Source organism: Manihot esculenta, chromosome 8 (genome assembly GCF_001659605.2).
Source record: "Manihot esculenta cultivar AM560-2 chromosome 8, M.esculenta_v8, whole genome shotgun sequence".
Classification (NCBI taxonomy): Eukaryota; Viridiplantae; Streptophyta; class Magnoliopsida; order Malpighiales; family Euphorbiaceae; genus Manihot; species Manihot esculenta.
Window position 1 is genome coordinate 39,426,850 of NC_035168.2, and position 20,051 is coordinate 39,446,900.

A 20,051-nucleotide genomic window follows, 5' to 3' on the forward strand; every position below is an offset into this window, starting at 1 on the left:
TAGCCTAAATTTAATATTATTTCAATTTATGGTGAGCCCTGGTGGGCCTATGCTCCGGGTTTCTTAATCGGGTCTTTTCTCTTCCGAAATGGGCCTCGTTGTTTTGGTAAAAGTGGGCCCATGCCGGAGACAATAAAAAAGTATATTATATTTTTTATTTTATTTTTTCTCTATTCTTTTCCTTATATAAAAAATAATAAATTGGATGTTTTTAAATATCTATTTATAGTATGTAGTAATATCAATACTGGATGAGCTGTATTCATACTAAATAAAAATTATTTTTCTTTCCTTTTATAGACAATGTAAAGTAAGAATTCTCCTTCCGTCTTTTATTTTACTAATATTTAAAATTCTGTTTAATTTTAATATTATATTAAAAATTATTTTTAATATTAAATTTTAGCGTTGAAAATGGCCTAAATAAAAATATGGTGTGAGACATTATTTTTATTTTTATTTATTGAAATGGAGTGTGAGGCATTACTTAACATAGCATGGAAATGAGTTGTTTAATTTTCACAAATAACTTATGATTTACATGGCATGTATGCCTTTCCATGATCTAACTGAATTACTTGCACTCTAAGTCTACATTTTATGTTTATGATTTTATTATATATATATATATATAATAATTTATTTATCTTAGATTAAAATGTTCAAAATTTTTGTTTTTTATACAACAATTTAGAGAAAAAAAAAAAGAAATGGAAATCAATAAATGCTATTATCTTAAAATTATTTAAAAGAGAATTATAAATCATGACAATAACTAAATTTCATTAGTAGAGATATTTTATTTTTTCACCTATTATAGGAAGATAAAAACAATTTCATTTCTTTTCCTTTCTTTTTTCACTTTATTTATCTTTTCAATACCCTTTATATTTTTTGAAATAAAAATTTGAAATTAAAATAAAATTTGAGATTTCTCAGATTTATTCAAATATATTTATTATCATACTAAATCTCTATTATATTTTTAATTTTCTTTACAAATTTAAGAATACAAATAAAAAATTATTTAACCTATACGAATAACTTATTATAATATTATTCATATTTTTTAAAATATTACGTTAAATTGATTTTTTTACAATATTAAATAGAAATATTTTAAAAATATAAATTTATTGAATATTTTGATATATTATAAATTATTAAAACATTATATAAAATTAAATAAAATAATAAGATTTAGATTATATATATATAATTTTAATTGGATTCATAATAAATTTAAAATTATTAATCAAATTTTATAAATATTTTACTCATTATATCACTAGTGAGTTGTCACTATATGAAATCGTCAAATCAATCATGCTAAAAATGATTAACTTATTATTTTCTCAAAACAATAACTTATTATTTTATTTCAAATTGATATTAATTTTTTTTAAACAATTAAAATATATAGCAAAAGAAAATTTTCATGAATATTTGAATACTTTCCCCTCCTACTGTCGTCCCCCTTCACAGTTTCTTCTCTGATCAAAACCAGCACTCATCTCCTCCCAAACAGAGCCACGCCACCCAAACCCATAAGCTCCAGGAACCACCAACGATGGTTGCAGAGACCTCCACCGCCGCCCCACGAGAATACCCCATCAAAACGGTCGTGGTTCTAGTACAAGAAAACCATTCATTCGATAACATATTAGGCTGGCTAAAGACCCTCAACCCAGAAATTGATGGAGTCACAGGATCCGAATCCAACCCCATCTCCACCTCCGATCCAAACTCACCTCTCGTATGCTTCGGAGACAACGCTGCATACATCGACCCTGATCCTGGTCACTCCCTCGAAGCTACTTACGAGCAGGTGTTCGGCGTTGAATGGACAGAAGCAGCAACTTCTAGCGAGAACACTCTGATACCGAAAATGAATGGGTTCGCTCAGAACGCGGAACGCACCAAGCCGGGAATGGCGGAGATAGTCATGAACGGATTTAAACCGGAGGCTTTGCCGGTTTATAAGGAGCTGGCGATGAATTTCGCGATCTGTGATCGGTGGTTTTCTTCAATTCCTTCGTTGACGCAGCCGAATAGGCTGTACGTGCATTCGGCGACATCGCATGGAGCGACGAGTCATGACACGGCGGTACTGGCAGAAGGGTTTCCGCAGAAGACCATATTTGAGTCGTTGGAAGAGTCTGGTTTTACTTTTGGGATTTATTATCAACACCCTCCTTCTACTCTTTTCTTCAGGTATATCACTTCCTTCAAACACTTTTTTTTTTTTTTTTTTAATTTCCCATTTAATCTTTATATTTTAATTTCTGTATTTTAAAAAATATATTAATAAAACCACATTAATAAAAACGCTTTTAACGTTTAAAAGAATAAATTAATAAAAAAAATCAACTAGAAAATTTTATTATTAAATTTTTATTGTTTAAAAATTTAAATTATGGTAATAAAATATTAAGTGAAAAAAACAAAATTTAGGTTTAAAGAATTCACCTTTATGTATAAATAATAATTCTGCATTAACTAATATTTTACTAATAAATATTAATTGAAATATTTACTTTATAGGAAAATTTTTTAGCCAAATTAAGTTATATTTTTAGCTTCATTTATTTATTTTGTAATTAATGGTAGAATTAATTTTAAATATTAAATTTGATAAGATTATTATTTGAAAATTTAAAAGAAATTTTTAGAAATAAAATAAATAAACTAACTTAGTCATGAAAATTTAAATAGGGTAATACAATGTTTTATCTATAATTACTACTTTATCCAAAAACATGGTAAATCCTATATTCCTATTAAAATTCTCCTTGTTTACAGGAACCTTAGAAAGTTGAAGTACTTGAAGAAATTCCACCAGTTTGATCTGCACTTCAAAAAGCATTGCGAGGAAGGGAGGTTACCAAACTATGTGGTGATTGAACAAAGGTATTTTGACCTTTTAAAGTTCCCTGCAAATGATGACCACCCATCACATGATGTCTCAGAAGGCCAGAGATTTGTGAAAGGAGTATATGAAGCTCTGAGAGCTAGTCCCCAGTGGAATGAAATGCTCTTCATAATCATTTATGATGAACATGGAGGTTTCTATGATCATGTTCCTACTCCTGTAACAGGTGTTCCAAGTCCTGATGATATTGTTGCTCCTGCTCCATATTTCTTCAAGTTTGATCGCTTAGGTGTCAGGGTTCCAGCATTTTTAATATCTCCCTGGATTGAGCCTGGAATAGGTACGTTTTTACCATTTTACCTGCAACTTGTTAATGTTGGCTGAGATTTGTTTACCTGGAGAGCATCACTTCTAATATCTGATTGAACCCATGTTTCCTAAAATTAATGGTTTTGAATTATATGGCTTGAATTTTGAGTATATTTTCCTTATGGTCGAATTGTGGTCTAATCCGAAAAATTTCGTGTGATCCAAAGTGGATAAAAAATATGAACCTTTGCTGGGATTTTGAGAAATTGTATTACTTTTTCTTTTATGGTAATGTGCATGGGTAGGTGATTTTGTTTCAATATGAAGACTATAAGCTGATATAGGTTTATGATTAAATTGAATTGCAGTACTGCACGAACCTTCAGGACCAGAATCTACATCACAGTATGAACATTCCTCAATTCCAGCAACGGTTAAAAAACTGTTCAATCTGAAAGAGTTTTTGACAAAGCGGGACGCATGGGCTGGAACTCTTGAGGGTGTTTTGACTAGAACGAGCCCAAGAACAGATTGTCCAGGTGAACCAGAAACTCCTGTACTATAAAATTTGTCTCACAAGTTTTTACGTTGGTTGCTTGAATCTAATTCTCTATACAGTGACTGACCTAAGGGTCTGAGGAGGGTAGATTATGAATTTATTTTTAATAAATTACTACATCCAACCCCCTAGATTTTTAATAAAAATTAAAAAAGTTGAATTTTATTATTAAGGTATACCTCTACATATGCATATTTTTGCAGTTACATTGCCGGAACCTGTGAGACTGCGAGAATTTAATGCGAGAGAAGAGGCAAATCTTAGTGATTTCCAGGAAGGACTAGTCCATTTGGCAGCAGTTTTGAATGGAGAACATAAAGAGGAAATTTATCCTCGAAAACTTGTGGAGGGCATGATGGTTTCACAAGCTGCAAGGTACGTAGAGGATGCTTTCCAGAAATTTGTTGAAGAATGCGAGAAAGCCAGGGAAAGTGGAGTAGATGAATCTGAGGTTTTTGTCTTCCCCAAGTTACCTACCAACTCAACCTCCAAAAATTTCATTGAGAAGTTGTTTTCTTGCTTGATATGTGATCATTGACACTTCAATCCGTTTATATCAATTTTATGGATTTTGCTTTTTAAATTAATAAAATAAAAATTTTTAAATTAAATTTTTTATTTCTTAAAAAATTATACCATAAACTATTTTAATTTTATTTATATTTATCATAAAGACATTTTAAAAAAATGAAATTTACTTCAAAATCTCTTGAATTAATGGTAAACAGATTCCACTTAAGAATTTCCATAGATATATATATATACATTAATTTTGATATATGAGTGTAATTTTCTGTTGTTATATGCATGAGAATGCATAGACTCCACCAATTAGCAATAGACACATTGATGGGATACCTCACGTAGACATAAATTTGCCGAAACCACTGCATACTAACAAACGCCTTTCTTGCAAATAACAAACCCCTCCGTTTTTGTTGCTTTTTTATTCTTCCTGTTTTACCTTCCTCCATTGATGGGCTGCTCCACAATTACCATCCTGCTTCACCTCCCTCCATCCAAGAAACTACGGAGGCCAGCACCACCACCACCACCACCACCATGCCTCATTCTGCACCTCCTTCTTCTTTGGAGGCAAGGCAAGGAGATCCTAGAATTTATTTTCTTTCTGCTTTTTTCTTTGCTTGTATTGTTTCTGGTGGAGTTTTTCTTGGTCTTTACATTTTTCTTCCACTCTATCAAACCCAATCCTGGTATCCTGTTGCTGGCTTGATTCTTGTAGCTGTTCCATGGATTTTTTGGTTCTTCACCTACTTATACAGATGTATTAAACCATCGTATAACCCATCAAAGCCCTCCAGAGCCGTCCCAAGATCCGCCCCTGGTGACGTTGAGGCTTCTGCTAATGAACCCACAAATCCATCGTCTCATATTGATTCCCAGATGCAGTCCACTAATGACGTTGAACAATCCGGTAATGATCAGCATTCCACTAATGATGGTGGACGCCATGTGCATTTTGGAGGTGTTAATGTAATTCGTGAATATGATAATGATGATAATCAAGACAATAACAGCTCTAGGGACGAGCAAGATGGACGTGAAGGTTCAGAATCCGAGCACGGAGGATCACCGGAAAGAGAGAAGAGGGAAAGTGAAATCCCATTAACAAGCTCTGCTGGCTTATCTTGATATGACATATTTTTAAGGTGATGATATGAAGTCAATTTTTAAATTTCTCATGAAGCCATTGATTCATTGGTATTGGATCAAGTAAAGATACACACTGAAAGAAAGAAATGGCCTAAATGGGTGCTGGAAAATTTCTTGCAAGGTGAAATGGGGTGGTGGCTAAGAAGTTATATAACTAAGCCCCACATATGAGAAGGCAGATTTGGATTAGCAGAAGAGTGGCTGAAGATTTTCTTGGATGTAGAAGCTGTAACCATTCTGAAACCTTTCTCTCTTTTTCATTTTCTCCCCCTTTTTCAAGTTGCTAATGGCTAGAGCCAACAACTAGAAATGGGAAAATGAGAAGTATGTTTTCTTTGTCTTTTCTTGTTTGCAAAATATAGTGAAAATTTTTATTTGCATGATTTACTTGTCTGTGATCATGAAATTGATATTTCCAACTGAATTATCCATAAAAGAAATAAGGGTTTTCTCACTTTGTGGACCTCTTTGCATTTTTAACTTGAAAAATTCTATGAGCAGTACAGAAAGATTCAAGAATGAAGTTAGAACATTTATGGCTATTTATTCTTTGTTCACATGTAGATGAAACAGATGCTAAAAACAAAGTGCAGATATATTTAGTGTGTAATTCAATTATTTCATTGCAGGTGGAATCCAAAGATAATTAATATTTTGGATGCACCTTCTTCTTCTTATTTACTTGGCAATTACAATCATTAATGCTACTCATGCACCCTAACTTTCTCTTCATTTCCTTCCACATGCTAATCTTCCCTTTTTTCACTCTGTGATTGCAGCCATTCTCAATTTCTTTCCTCATGATATTGCACTCTTTCTGTAGCTCCATTACTTTGATGCTCATCTTCTCCATCTCTGATCTTATTTCTTCCTCATCCAAACCCATTTTCACTTCATTCTTCTCATCTTCTTCATCCACTTCCTCTCTTCTAAGTTTTTCATCAAAAACCTCAACCTCTTTTGCAATTGTGTCTCTTTGCTCTCTAAGCTGCAACTGTCCCACAAACAACACCTGGACTACAAACCTCAATGGCAGCCTTTCATTCTTCGCCGCGTGTTCCCAAGCTTCAGGAGACATTTTATAGCAATCCAATATCTTACACACCTCCTCTCTTTCAAGTTCTGTCAAATGCCTATGTTTGTCCAGGTAAATGTCAATGGCCCTGTATATTCCATCAGAGTTTTTTAGTGTTCCTAATGATGCTGCCTTTGACATCTCAGCCAGGGTGGTGAATGTATCCATCTTCAAATCTATGTCACTTGCAACTTCTGCTAAGAATTCTTCAATGAGTTCTGCCACTGCAATTAGGCCAGAACTATGAGAACTAGTATAGTTGCCATAGAAATGCTTCAAAACCCTTTTCAAACATTCTATATCATATTGCATTTCCTTGGTATTCCCTTGAGAAGGTATTAACAGATCTTTGACTGTTGCCTGGTCTAGTTGCTTCCCAATTCTGTTCTCTAATCCATTTCTACAATCATTACTAGATTCCAATGAAATTGCAAATTTGAGCATTTTGAACAAAACACTGCAGGGAATTAGTCCTTTCTCATCAGGTAGAAGCCTTTCCACAACTTCAATCACATCCCTTTGAGAGTTCCTTTTGTAAACTGACACATTATCACCTCCTATGCCACTAGAGAAAACCCACTTCTCCGCATACTGGCAGAGAGAAGCAGCCACATACTCCGGTGGGACTCCACGCTGATTCATCGTCCGAATTATGGGGTGATATAACTGGAGTGACAATGTGGTCAAGTCTTCTGATTTCCAATCAAGAACAAAGAGCCTTCGTCTTGCATTTGGTCTATATCCTCCCTCCTCATCCTCAATATCATCATCAAATGTTGAGTTCTTGATAGGATCCCCAAGATAACGTGGATTAGCCAATGCTTTTTCGACGAGAGACTCTAAGCCAGCTTCGAACAAACCCAACCGCGCTGCCTGTTGAAGGCTGTTACCTGCTGAACGAAAAGCCTTGATAGTTTCATTCCAACTTGACAGAACTCTTTGCTCAAAGAAGTTGACAGCCTGCTTTAGCAGATTATTATTGCTGTGACTTTCTGTCATGTCTAAGTGATTAGCAAGGCAAATGAGAGGGATAACATTCTCTGATGACAAAGTCAGTTCAAACCCATGGCAGAATCTTGCAACAAGCTCAAAAATTTCAGGATCAGCAGGAAAATCTTGGAGTAGACTAGAGAGATTTGCTTGGGGATTTTTATTGAGCAGTGAAGCTACTTTGGCTGATCTTGCAGCCAGAAGTTCCTACAAAAATGAGAATTTGATCACATATAGAATCCTAGTTTGACAATGAAAATGCAATGAAGAGAAAGAGTTTCAGCTCACTCTGTCTAAAGAGAAGGCCAAGCTATGTCCATAGAACTGCAGTTCTGATGGGTATGCAGATTTTGACAACCTGAAATGAAAAAAAAAAAGAAAAGGAAGACACAATAAATAAGAAATTAAAGAATAAAAAAGAATGAGATGAGAAAATAGAATTAGTACCCTGATGACATGTTCCTTGAGGCCATCCTTTGACAATGTCTTATGAGATTATTGTCGGATTAGAGAAACTCCTGTCAATGTTCTTGTCTTGCAGAACACCAGAGCAATCAACCTTAAAAAGCATTGAATTGTAGTTCTTGAGAATTATGCTGAAAACGTGATCACTGATCAGATAATTTTCTGGGAATCTCTGGGCATTAATTAACAGAGATGAAAGGAAAAGAAAGAGAAGAAATTAGAAGATTAGGAATTAAGAGGAAGAATCTTAGTTTGGGTTAGAGCAGACGATTTCAAATGCTTGAGGAGGAAGCTCTCAAAAACAAAATCCAACGTTCAAAACTCAAAACGATTTTCTCCTATTCATGTGGACTTCTGTTATTTTGAGTATCTCATACTGGGATTTGGATCTTCTGTGCTTGGTTTTAGGATGGAACATCATTATTCATTCAATCACAGCCGTCGGATTTCAATGCAGGACTATGATTATGTTATGAAACCATAGTTATTTTCTTTTCTTTTTAATAATTTGAGTTTCAATGACAAATTCATTGATTTCTTTTAACATAAAAATTAACAAAATAACGAATTTCAGATTTTTTTTTTAATATTAAAACAAGGAAACGGCTTTCTTTAAGAGTAACATAATTTCATTTACCAATTTAGTTTATTTTTTTTATAAAATTTTATTTACATGGTAATAAAAATTTTAATTACCTTAATAGTGATGGTGACAATAGTTGATCAAGTTTTCGAAAGAATATCATGATATATGATATATTTATAATTATTTAACTTAAAAAATATATAGAAAATAAACAATTTTTAATTCAATATTTATATGATTATACAAAACTAACGCAATGGGGATGAAGGATTGCGATTATTCCACAAGCACACTGAAAGACCCATAAGCACAGGCAGCCATATCAAGTTGGTGAAATGAAGGATGCAACCTTACAGATGGTGAAAAACCAAATATACATTGCTCAATACAACATTAATATCTCCAAACTAAGAAGCCAGGGCAAACATTTCAACATCATATACATTGTTTCTTGTGGAATTGTAGTATCAGGAAATTAATGACAAACACGCATAGCAATTCTTTTCCTGATAACTAGCTTTCGGATACCTTCGAACCTTCGTAAGAGAATATGCGTACTGCATTTCTATAACTCAGTTCTGCAAGTGCTTCTTTGGGCATGTCCAGCAAAGATGCAACATAACTCAGCACCTGGATAAGTCATCGCGAAAAATTGTTAGATAATTTCAACGAAGGAAAAGAAGCCTATCTTACAGAAAAGGGGAAAAAAAATGAGGCCAATATATGATAGGACGGTTGCATGGAGAGATTGAGCAACATACGTTGTGGATATTTGCTGGATGATTAAGAGTTTCTTTTGGTAGTGATGATGCATCTGTTGAAGCATGGGAATGATCGTCAGAAAGTGTGGCAGTGTTTGAAGCAGAGTTTTCTCCTTGGGCTTGAGTCCTCTCAGGGGTATGTTTATCACCATCAACCAAGAATAGAGAATCTAAATCTGAATTTGGCAACGCATCAGGGGCATCTGTCTCCAGTAAAATTCTATCAGAAGATACCTGCAAAAGTTTGGAGACGACGATTATTCAATTTTTCAACGTGTGCAATACAGTGAACATAAATGAAACTGATGAACTAACTGCTTTCAGCATGCGTTTAGCCTTCTGCACTTTCATGGACATAAGGAAGCCTGAGAAAGAGAAGTATGCACCAAGCTTGGCAAATTCAGGAACCATCTCAGCAGAACCTAAGTAAGAATGAAGAATGACACCCGCAGGGAAAGGTCCCATGCTTCTGATGATTTGAAATTCACATGTAATTAAACCTTGGAACATATCATAATGGCTCTATAAGCAACTAGCATGTTTAGATCCTATGGAAGATTATTAGAATGATTAATGAATTAACAGCATTACAAAGTGAGTCCAAAACATAAAAAGCCAGGAACCAGAAGAAACACTAGTTTGGAAACAGTAAAGACCTTGATGGAAAGATTCAAAGAATGCCTTCGATCAAGTCATTAAGTTGATGGATGGCATTCAGGATGCACATAATATCTAAGATGCAAAGCACAAAATAAGTTTTAGGTTCATAAAGTATGAAAGAAGTGAATCCAACAAAGGGCACAACAGCCTAGAATTGCAGAATGTGCATAAGAATGCATTTATTCTCTATAAACTGCAAATAAGGCAAAGAAATAATCAAACAACACAGAACCTTCATGCTTTTAGAATTAATTTCAATATCAATGTTTTTTCAGCAACATGCTCATGTGTTGAATGCTGATTATGCTCCCAACTTAGGAAACTCTAGGATACATTAATTAAACTGAAAATGTGTAGTTCTTCTCCCATCATTTTGAGGCAAAATCTCTAAGGGAAGCAGGAACAAAATATAAATGCATACTTCATTGTCTCAAGAAGATCACCATATGCGCGAACACAATGAACGGATGCTGGTCTATTTAATTCTTTAGCAAGTTGAAGCTGTTGCCGAAATACTTCAACCTAGAATGAAAAACTTCAACCATTAACAGACTAGCAAACTTGATTAAGATTGAGAAGGTTTTTAATAGTAAATGAAATTAGAACATAATGCAAATACGAATACAGCTAGATATAACTGGACATCTTGATCCTGTTTGACATATATTCATGGTGCACACAAAATATACAAAACAGTCTACAAAAGAATCAATTTTTTTTTGGCAAAGACAAAAGAATGATAAAACTAGGGCAAATAAGGCAGATAAGCATACTCATAAATACTTACCTGCATAAATGAATGGATGGTATGTATTGAAGAACATCACATAATCAACTCTCTTCACCAAATTATCAGCAATATTATATCAAAACTTTCAAGAAGCCTTCTGAAATATTTATTTAGCATCTTTTTTGTGAGAACTAGGCATCAAGAAAATGGAGATGTTTCAGGGCTGTAATGAGGGAAATAAAAGTAGATTTCTCTATAAAAATAAAATACAAAAAAAAAAGTTGTGCCTACTTCTAGTTCAGCACTTCAGCTCCATTAATTAAGTCGTCTATTGGAATAAAATTCTCTTAACTTCTTGTTGACTGCTGTAGAAGTTCAAAAATGATAATTAATCTACTTTCAGGCAAGAGCTGCTCATTGTCACTGTGCATGTCATCTTCTTTATTGCGTAAAATAAAAGATAAACCTTATATTGCTTTAAAAACATAGCCAATTGTAAAACAGCAATACAGAGTACTCAACCCTACTAAAATATGGCAAGTTAAAAAAGTTCAGACATGAAAACCTGGTCTGTGAAATCAATCTTCTTTCCATGATAACCTTTATCCAAACCAATCTGAAAAAGGTTCATACAATGTTTGTATCAGTAACATGACTCCTTACTCTTGTGCAAATAAGAATTTCAAGTCTCCTTCACATTCTTTTATTCTCTTGTCTTCAAATGTTGTTGAGTAGTAATACATATAAACAGACAGAAATGGGAATTTAACCTCTCCAACAGCAGCAGAGGGAGTGGTCTCAAACAATTCTTTGAGCATGTTGAACCAGTTGGGATTCCTCTCTGAAATAAACCTAGAAATGAACAAGACCCAAATTACCATTCAACAAAAGCATCAAATGAGAAAACAAAAATAAAATTCAATCAGAAAACCATGCACCCACGTTCAAAAATTAGTCAACGAAAAAATTAAGTCATATTAAGGAAATTGACTTACTCTTTTGAGAATCTTACTAAGAACTCTATATATAAATTTGTTAAATTAAAATTGAATAATGGAAAATAATTTTGTTGGAAAATATGGGGAAGTACACTCACCAGGGATGGAGACCAAAGCAGGGAATCACAGAAGGATACAGATCACCCATCTCTTTAACCAGATGCCAATCTCGCTGCAAGGATTCTAAAAAGATAAAAATTTTGAAATAATGATTACCAAGGAATACCGTAGAAAATGGGTAATGAGTAGTACCTCGCAGACTCCATTAACAGCGAAACGAACTACGCCAGTATCAAGGGAAGTGGCGATAAGTTGCGGAACCTTGTTGAGGATTCGCGGGTCTTGGAGGTGGCAGTGTGCATCAAACAGTCTCACGGCCATCGTTCTCCACTGGGCTCTTGACTCTGGCGCACACTACACGGCCATCGTCGTCCAGAGCTGAGATAGGGACCAAAATGATGCTTGTTAGGGGTTCACGAGGGAGCCAGTTGTGATTGGGCTTTGATTTTTGGGCCACAAAGAATCCAATTCCAATATTAAATATTTAAAAAATATATATAATTTCACATATTTTTATTTTAAATTTTATTTTTAATTTATATTAAAATAATATTTTATAATATTGAATCATTATTAAACAAAAATAATTTTAGTTAGAATTTCTATATTAATATTTTTAAAAATATTTAAAAATTATCATTATTTCTTAATATATGATACTATATGTAATGTTTTAATATAATTTAAATTATAAATTATTTTTTATTATTTTAATAGTTTGATTCAAACTAGTTTAAATAAATTTTAAACTTACTTTCTATTTATTTTAAAATAAATAATTTAAATAATTTAATAATTCTTACTCTTAATGATATAAAATATTTTAAAATACGTTTGAAAGTTATTTGAATTAATTTGGATCAGAGGCTTATAATTGATATTAAAATCATCTTAAATAAAAAATAATATAAAATTAATGAATATGTAAAAAAAAAGCTATTAATGCAAAATAAAATAAAACTGTTTGAAATATTGAGGAATCATATTACTCGAAAAATTTAATGTGACTTAATAATTATACTAAATTCAGCAAGATAAAATAATTAATTTAAATTATTTATTAATTATGTACTAAATATATAATTATTATATACTGATCTAATAAAATAAAATGCGGATGGTTCAATTTTTTTTTGAATATTTATATTTAATATAATTAATTTTTTAAAAAAATTTTAATATAAATATTTAATTTAATAGTTGTAAAATTTAATTGAGTTTACATTAATTCAAAATCATGAAATTCGATAATTGAAATTGGATTTTTCATCTACATTCAAATGACCATATTAATTCAAAATATCCTACAAATTAAAAGAAAAATAAAAACTCAAGAAATTTGAAATTGTTAGACAAATTATTGGTGGAAAAAGCAACACGTCGCTCCTCAAGTTGCGGAATATTAAAAAAATCACACTCTTTGTTTCAATCTCAGCCACAATAAATATTTTATAAATTAAAAAAGGTTTTCTATAAACACAAATATTAATTATATTATTAAAAAAAAAAAGAGAAAGAAAAGGATAGAACAGTAATAGAACACGTTGGCCACCAGCCAAACCTTAACCATTGAACCAACCCGCACCGCAGAATCTCAATCAGCCAATCACATTCCAACTTGCTGATCTTCTGTTCCCCACTTCTTCTTGATTACTTCTTCCTTCCATTGCCTCTCAATTTTCCCCTTTTTTTTCTTTTTTTTCTACAACCAAACCCTTTTATTTTTTTAATATAGCATTCCATATATATATATATATATTAAACTATTTTGTAACAGAAGAATAAAAGACTTAATTTTTTCTTTATTAAATTAGTAAAATATAAAAAATTATTTTATATAATATTAAACTAATCATTATTAAAATAGGGCCTAAAATTATTAGTTCAGACTTAGAAATGTCTTAATATTGCCTACTAATTTTTCAAAAAATAAAAAATATTATTAAGCACTAAAATTATTATATTCTTTTTTTTTTTTGAAATTATTATCATTATTTATTTATTTAGAACCAAAAGGAAAAATATCATATAAAGCAATATAAATATACAACTCAGAGGAAGGTGATTGGTTCCAAGTGAGATGGAAGCAAGCTTGGTGTTGAAGCAGATACCAAGCTGCTTGAGTCTTCCTTGGCTTCCCCGTCAATTACCCACTTCCAAAATTTTCTCTTTCTCTTCCTCGTTCAAGTCCCACTTGCTGTTTCTCAATCCCAAATGCTTGTCTCCCTCTACATCTCAGATTGATCACCAATTTATTTGGAATAGCAGCAATGAGGCAACCAAGCCCAGAACTACCAGCAAGAAGAAAAAATTCAATAACAAGAAAAATATTGGCGTCCCCATATCAAATACCAACAAATCTACTGCTGCTAGTAGAAATCCTGACGTTGGAAAGGTTGTAGTCCCAGAAGAGCGTGAGAAGAAGGTCAAGATGAAGGTAAATGTTCGAGCTTTGAATCAGAACGGGGATCCTCTGGGGCGGAGGGATCTTGGGAAGAGCGTAGTGAAATGGATTAGCCAAGGAATGAGAGCAATGGCCACGGATTTTGCTTCCGCCGAGACGCAGGGGGAGTTCTCGGAGCTTAGGCAGAGGATGGGGCTGGAGGCCGGCTTGACTTTTGTGATTCAGGCGCAGCCTTATATTAATGCTGTTCCTATTCCTTTGGGTTTAGAAGCCCTTTGTTTAAAGGCCTGTACTCACTATCCCACTCTGTTTGATCACTTCCAGAGGGAGTTGCGTGATGTTCTTCAAGAGCTTCAGCGTAAAGGGTTGATCCAAAATTGGCAACAGACTGAGTCTTGGAAGTTGCTCAAGGAGCTCGCCAATTCAGGTTTCTTTTTTCTCAGGGCTGTTGCTATTTCCTCGCTTACCATTACATAGGAGCATAAGCTTAACTATTTTCAATAGATCAGAGTGGAAGCATTTCTCACACTATAAAAAGATTTTACTTTATGGGTTTAGACTTTTAAAAAGCTTTTTTAATTTTTTTTTTTTTAATGCTGTGGTGATTTTACAAAGCTTGCTTGTTTAATCCTAATTGACAATTTCTGTCTATTGGATAAGTAACCCATTTTGTAGTTGTTCTCAAGATCAAGCTTGTGAGTCACTGAGTATGAACTCTGGAACTGAGACTGTGCATTTGCAGTTCAGCATAGAGCAGTGGCAAGGAAAGTGTCGCAAGCAAGGCCTTTGCAGGGAGTTTTGGGGATGGACTTGGAGAAGGCTAAAGCAATACAGGGAAGGATTGACGAGTTTACCAAGAAAATGTCAGAATTACTCCGTATTGAAAGGGATGCTGAATTGGAATTCACTCAGGAGGAGTTGAATGCTGTTCCTACACGCGATGAAAGTTCTGATGCATCTAAACCGATTGAGTTCTTGGTTAGCCATGGCCAGGCTCAGCAAGAGCTCTGTGACACAATCTGCAACTTGTATGCAGATAGTACATCTACAGGTTACATAGTAATTTAGCTTTGCCATGATTAATTGTCTTGACTTGTCTTGTCTTTGCAACTTGGTCTTAAGAGAATAAATGCCTGCCAAGTAATGTGGGAATTGGGATGTGTATACAGGATTGGGAGGAATGCACCTAGTAGTGTTCAGGGTTGAAGGAAATCACCGACTGCCTCCTACTACCCTTTCACCTGGAGATATGGTTTGTGTGAGGATTTGTGATAGCAGGGGTGCAGGTGCAACCTCTTGCATTCAGGGTTTTGTGAACAACCTTGGGGAGGATGGCTGTAGCATCAGTGTTGCTTTAGAATCTCGTCATGGTGATCCCACCTTTTCTAAGCTTTTCGGCAAAAGTGTTCGTATTGATCGTATCTATGGATTAGCAGATGCACTTACATATGAGGTATTTGATAAATAAATCTTGTATAGCCATTCTTCAAATGTACTCGTAAGTAGTTTCAAGACAGCAAGTAAACTAATATTACTTAGGTTCTTTATATCTCAACCCATCTTGTTGTTACTTGTCAAAGTTCTTCTTATTTCCCAATTGCATTAACCTTGTTGTGTTCACCATTATATCTCATCCTGTGTACATAGATGGCCTAGATATCTGGTTTTGTGCTTCTCCGTATTTATAAAGAGCTAAAGCATTCAGCAATAACTTAGAAATGCACAGGATTCTGGTTTTTTTTTTCTCCTAATATATTTAGGGTTTGTTTGTTTTTGAGTCCTTAGCTAACCCATACCTTTGGTAGTTCTCAAACTTGATGCTCAACTATGTTGGGTGCCTGCTTTGGAACATTCAAGATTATGAATAGTATTTCGAAGTACTTAAATGATTGAGGAGTCCGAATCACTTCACATTTAGAATTATTGAAAAGCAACCTTGAAACAATAATATGCCCAGAAAAACAATCCCACAAATTGCATAAATTACTTTACGATGAGAATATGTAGTCATCTACAGTTGCATCTTTACTTGGGATATATATTTCCTGTTGAATTAGATTCCCACTTTGTTTTTGCTGTTGCAAGGTTATAGGTGGCAGATGCATCTGTTTCTGACCAACTTTAATGATGCTTAGGCACACCACCAAGTGTCTATTTTCCTTCTGCCTTCTTAGTAAAACAGTTTTTCTGGGATGATCCTTTATTACATCTTAAAATATCATGAATATTTCCCTTTCTCTTCTTCTCTTCTTCTCAGATTCTCTTTTTGATGGTCTCTGCAGTTTACTTGCCTATTTAATAGCTTATAATCTTCTTTTGAAGCGTAATTGTGAGGCCCTGATGCTGCTTCAGAAGAATGGTCTGCAGAAGAAAAATCCCTCAATTGCTGTTGTGGCTACATTATTTGGCGACAAGCGGGATGTTACATGGTTGGAGGAGAATCATTTGGCAGACTGGCATGAAGCAGATATGGATGGATCTCTTGAAAGTACAATGTTTGATGATTCACAGCAGAAGGCCATTGCCAGGGGATTGAACAAGAAGCGACCATTATTGATAATCCAAGGGCCTCCTGGTACTGGAAAGTCAGGTTTGCTCAAGGAAATTATTGTACGTGCTGTCCACCAAGGTGAAAGGGTGCTTGTGACTGCACCTACAAATGCAGCTGTTGACAATATGGTTGAAAAGCTTTCAAATATAGGGTTAGACATTGTGCGGGTTGGTAATCCAGCACGTATTTCTTCAACTGTAGCATCAAAGTCATTGAGTGAAATAGTGAATTCTAAGCTTGCAACTTTTCGGATGGAGTTTGAAAGGAAAAAATCTGATCTGAGAAAGGACCTGAGGCATTGTTTAAAGGATGATTCTTTAGCTGCTGGTATTCGTCAGCTTTTAAAACAGCTTGGGAAGACACTGAAGAAGAAGGAGAAGGAGACTATGAAGGAGGTGCTATCAAGTGCACAGGTAGTGCTTGCAACCAACACTGGAGCTGCTGAACCACTTATTCGAAGGCTGGATACTTTCGACCTGGTTGTTATAGATGAAGCAGGGCAGGCAATAGAACCCTCTTGCTGGATCCCAATATTGCAGGGTAGACGCTGTATTCTTGCTGGGGATCAATGCCAGCTTGCTCCTGTTATTCTATCAAGAAAAGCCTTGGAGGGTGGCCTTGGTGTATCTCTACTTGAAAGAGCTGCGACTCTGCATGAAGGGGTCCTTGCGACCAAGTTAACGACACAATATCGTATGAATGATGCAATAGCCAGTTGGGCCTCCAAGGAGATGTATGGTGGATTGTTGAAGTCTTCTTCAAAAGTTGCTTCGCATCTTCTTGTGGATTCTGCATTTGTTAAGGTAGCAAACTATCTATGATACTTCAGAACTGTGAATTTGAGTACTAATTCTTTTTTGTTGTTTATACTTGTACTATTTTCACTCGTATGTGTTGTGAGGCTTGACCTTGACGATTTATATGTTTTTGTAGCCTACGTGGATAACTCAATGCCCCCTGCTGTTACTTGACACAAGAATGACATATGGAAGTTTGTCAGTAGGTTGCGAAGAGCATTTAGACCCAGCTGGAACGGGTTCATTTTATAATGAGGGGGAAGCTGAAATTGTTGTGGAACATGTATTTTCCTTAATTTATTCAGGTAAATGATCTTGGCTCTTAGTATATGAATTTAGTATTTCCCTGTCATTGCTAGCCTAAACTTTGTTGAATGATGAACTAACACTGTCATTGCTTCATTTTGCATTTCATTTTGAGAAGCACTAAAAATAATTGGGCCATTGAGACTGACATACTTTTTAGGTGCTTATTAGCTAGGTGTTGCTGGTTGTTTAGTTTCATTGAATTTATAATATGTTGCACAAGTAAACATAATTTTAATTTGCAAATTTGGCTCTTAAATCTATGCGAGCAATATAGTCTTTTTCGTTCTTGTGCACTATGCAGACCCATTCTGTCCTTCACCATTTCTAGGATAAGCATTCAGTAGTTGCTGCACTGACTTCTACTGAATCTCCACGCCCCCATAATCATATGTATTTGTTTCAGACTTACTACCATTGTGGTAATTAATAGAGCATTCAGTAAACAACCTGTCTGAGGATCCTATGTAGGACCCTAAATTTGTAGGTGTTTCTAGTTTTTTTGCGAGGCTAAGTGAGGTAAATTTATATTTTTGCTGAATTTATCGAGCAGGTGTTAGACCAACAAGTATTGCTGTTCAATCACCTTATGTTGCTCAAGTACAACTCTTGAGGGAAAGGCTGGATGAACTTCCAGAGGCGGCTGGCATTGAGGTTGCAACCATTGATAGCTTCCAGGGTCGGGAGGCTGATGCAGTAATCATATCAATGGTATAGTTCTCATGCTAGTGCAGTAGTTTTACTGGGAATCTAATGTTATCAGCTAAATATGCTTCATTTTTCTTTCTACTTGAATTCCAATTTAAGCATGCTTATGAATTCAATAGGCTTGTGTAATTCATCCATGGCTGCAGTCCATCAGTTCTCAATCCATCATTATCTTGATTGAAACATTATCTACAGAGTTGGCAGTGCTCTACATCATAATCATGCACATTTAATTTGTTTCCACAAAAAATTGCAATCTTCTATAGCATGGTGGTAGAAGTTCAAGAACAAAATATGAACACTTGAATATATGTAGTATAAACTCGACTTTTGCATCACTCACTCGTATGCTGTATTTCATGTTTCTTTCATTTTCTAGGTCCGTTCAAACACCTTAGGAGCTGTTGGATTCCTCGGGGACAGCAGGCGAATGAATGTTGCCATCACAAGAGCACGAAAACATGTAGCAGTCGTCTGTGATAGCTCAACAATATGCCACAACACTTTCCTGGCCAGGCTCTTGCGCCACATCCGCTATTTTGGTAGGGTGAAGCATGCTGAGCCTGGTAGTTTTGGGGGATCTGGACTTGGTATGGATCCAATGTTACCATCAATTAGTTGAGTACATATCACACATTTGATTTGGATTTGGTATGCTCCAACTGGAAATTGATTTGGAGGAGAACTTAACACAGATGCTTGGTTTCTTTCCTATCCAGAATCTGCTTTTGAATCCATTTATGTACAGCAGGTTTTCCATTTTTGTGTCTGTTATTATTGGACAGATTTGTATATAAACAGCAAAAAAAAAAATTCTAAATTGTATACGATTTTGAAGTTCATCAAATTTTAATGAAAATTCCACTTCAAGTAGTTGGTATTTGTGTTTAATAGTGATTTTATCTCTGGAAGTTGTCACCCCACCCCATGACCACACTGTTCATGACCATGAAAAGAAAGACTGGCTATGCTTTGGAAGGAGAAGCTAAGAGCTTTTTGCTTCAACTCAAAGTTCAACCTTCCTTCAGCCGTGTCTATTACTTGTGAAAATTGAAATTATTAACATGCAAGTTTGTAACTAAGAGCATTGATAACTCATGGATCTTACCCTATCTGAAATGCTAAGACAATTTATAGAACTCAGTACCATTCTAAGGCCTGTGCTTATTAAGATAAATCATGGAGATGGCATTGATCTTCGTGGATTCTAAAATTACTAATGCTAAGAATCCATTTTAACATAAAGTTAAGACAGTTAATGCATAATTACTGTATAAATCAAAGCAATAGCCATTTCTAGAATTAATTGACTAATGATAGTGGGGTTGCCAAACTTCATTCAAGTCCAAAGATAGGGTCCATCCTAAGCTAAATGACTATATATTATCCTTTTTTCTTGAAAAAAAAAAAAGAAGAAGAAGAATTGAATCATGGAAATCCCTTCTCTGATATTTTTTTAAAAAAAAAAAAATTAACAAACTTCTTGATAAATGAGATTTCTTGATGAGAGAAAAAGCAAATTTGTTTGCTCCAATTGTAGAAAAAT

At 34.4% G+C, this 20,051-nt stretch overlaps 5 protein-coding genes across 6 annotated transcripts; 3 read left to right on the plus strand and 2 right to left on the minus strand.

Moving 5' to 3' along the window:
* Positions 1-1,449: 1,449 nt before the first annotated feature.
* On the plus strand, positions 1,450-4,351 carry LOC110621092 (non-specific phospholipase C3). Its single transcript, XM_021765148.2, has 4 exons — positions 1,450-2,214; positions 2,803-3,212; positions 3,550-3,720; positions 3,944-4,351. Exons 1-4 carry the CDS (start codon positions 1,571-1,573, stop codon positions 4,276-4,278), a joined length of 1,560 nt encoding a protein of 519 aa, XP_021620840.1. The 5' UTR covers positions 1,450-1,570; the 3' UTR covers positions 4,279-4,351.
* Positions 4,352-4,430: 79 nt separating this feature from the next.
* Positions 4,431-5,794, plus strand: LOC110621094. The gene has a single exon (XM_021765150.2). It carries the CDS (start codon positions 4,803-4,805, stop codon positions 5,391-5,393), a length of 591 nt encoding a protein of 196 aa, XP_021620842.1. The 5' UTR covers positions 4,431-4,802; the 3' UTR covers positions 5,394-5,794.
* Positions 5,795-5,991: 197 nt separating this feature from the next.
* On the minus strand, positions 5,992-8,646 carry LOC110621090 (BTB/POZ domain-containing protein At5g17580). Its single transcript, XM_021765147.2, has 3 exons — positions 7,927-8,646; positions 7,768-7,837; positions 5,992-7,686 (listed from the first exon to the last, which is right to left on the minus strand). Exons 1-3 carry the CDS (start codon positions 7,950-7,952, stop codon positions 6,061-6,063), a joined length of 1,722 nt encoding a protein of 573 aa, XP_021620839.1. The 5' UTR covers positions 7,953-8,646; the 3' UTR covers positions 5,992-6,060.
* Positions 8,647-8,731: 85 nt separating this feature from the next.
* On the minus strand, positions 8,732-12,169 carry LOC110621093 (uncharacterized metal-dependent hydrolase YabD). Its single transcript, XM_021765149.2, has 8 exons — positions 11,932-12,169; positions 11,778-11,851; positions 11,452-11,533; positions 11,247-11,297; positions 10,373-10,473; positions 9,607-9,760; positions 9,292-9,525; positions 8,732-9,160 (listed from the first exon to the last, which is right to left on the minus strand). Exons 1-8 carry the CDS (start codon positions 12,058-12,060, stop codon positions 9,044-9,046), a joined length of 942 nt encoding a protein of 313 aa, XP_021620841.1. The 5' UTR covers positions 12,061-12,169; the 3' UTR covers positions 8,732-9,043.
* Positions 12,170-13,791: 1,622 nt separating this feature from the next.
* LOC110620855 (DNA-binding protein SMUBP-2) lies at positions 13,792-19,381 on the plus strand. 2 transcript variants are annotated; one of them, XM_021764784.2, is made up of 7 exons: positions 13,793-14,570; positions 14,886-15,194; positions 15,313-15,596; positions 16,466-17,497; positions 17,628-17,796; positions 18,351-18,508; positions 18,885-19,381. In XM_021764784.2, exons 1-7 carry the CDS (start codon positions 13,820-13,822, stop codon positions 19,125-19,127), a joined length of 2,946 nt encoding a protein of 981 aa, XP_021620476.1. In that variant the 5' UTR covers positions 13,793-13,819; the 3' UTR covers positions 19,128-19,381. The 2 variants fall into 2 exon arrangements, with proteins under 2 accessions (XP_043815132.1, XP_021620476.1); XM_043959197.1 differs by lacking the exon at positions 18,351-18,508 and having other exon boundaries at positions 13,792-14,570.
* The last annotated feature ends 670 nt before the right edge of the window (positions 19,382-20,051 follow it).

What these genes read in the sequence shown, in the direction of transcription:
- LOC110621092 (XM_021765148.2), top strand. Translation starts at nt 1,571, where the DNA reads ATGGTTGCAGAGACCTCCACCGCCGCCCCACGAGAATACCCCATCAAA. An exon ending in CCTTCTACTCTTTTCTTCAG is followed by an intron (nt 2,215 to 2,802) that starts GTATATCACTTC and finishes CCTTGTTTACAG; the next exon opens with GAACCTTAGAAAGTTGAAGT. An exon ending in CTGGATTGAGCCTGGAATAG is followed by an intron (nt 3,213 to 3,549) that starts GTACGTTTTTAC and finishes ATTGAATTGCAG; the next exon opens with TACTGCACGAACCTTCAGGA.
- LOC110621094 (XM_021765150.2), top strand. Translation starts at nt 4,803, where the DNA reads ATGCCTCATTCTGCACCTCCTTCTTCTTTGGAGGCAAGGCAAGGAGAT.
- LOC110621090 (XM_021765147.2), bottom strand. Translation starts at nt 7,952, where the DNA reads ATGGCCTCAAGGAACATGTCATCAGG. An exon ending in TCAAGGAACATGTCATCAGG is followed by an intron (nt 7,838 to 7,926) that starts GTACTAATTCTA and finishes TTTTCATTTCAG; the next exon opens with GTTGTCAAAATCTGCATACC. An exon ending in TGGCCTTCTCTTTAGACAGA is followed by an intron (nt 7,687 to 7,767) that starts GTGAGCTGAAAC and finishes TCATTTTTGTAG; the next exon opens with GAACTTCTGGCTGCAAGATC.
- LOC110621093 (XM_021765149.2), bottom strand. Translation starts at nt 12,060, where the DNA reads ATGGCCGTGAGACTGTTTGATGCACACTGCCACCTCCAAGACCCGCGA. An exon ending in AGATTGATTTCACAGACCAG is followed by an intron (nt 10,474 to 11,246) that starts GTTTTCATGTCT and finishes TTTTCATTCTAG; the next exon opens with GTTGAAGTATTTCGGCAACA. An exon ending in CTAAACGCATGCTGAAAGCA is followed by an intron (nt 9,526 to 9,606) that starts GTTAGTTCATCA and finishes AAACTTTTGCAG; the next exon opens with GTATCTTCTGATAGAATTTT.
- LOC110620855 (XM_021764784.2), top strand. Translation starts at nt 13,820, where the DNA reads ATGGAAGCAAGCTTGGTGTTGAAGCAGATACCAAGCTGCTTGAGTCTT. An exon ending in CAGATGCACTTACATATGAG is followed by an intron (nt 15,597 to 16,465) that starts GTATTTGATAAA and finishes CTTCTTTTGAAG; the next exon opens with CGTAATTGTGAGGCCCTGAT. An exon ending in ATGCAGTAATCATATCAATG is followed by an intron (nt 18,509 to 18,884) that starts GTATAGTTCTCA and finishes TTCATTTTCTAG; the next exon opens with GTCCGTTCAAACACCTTAGG.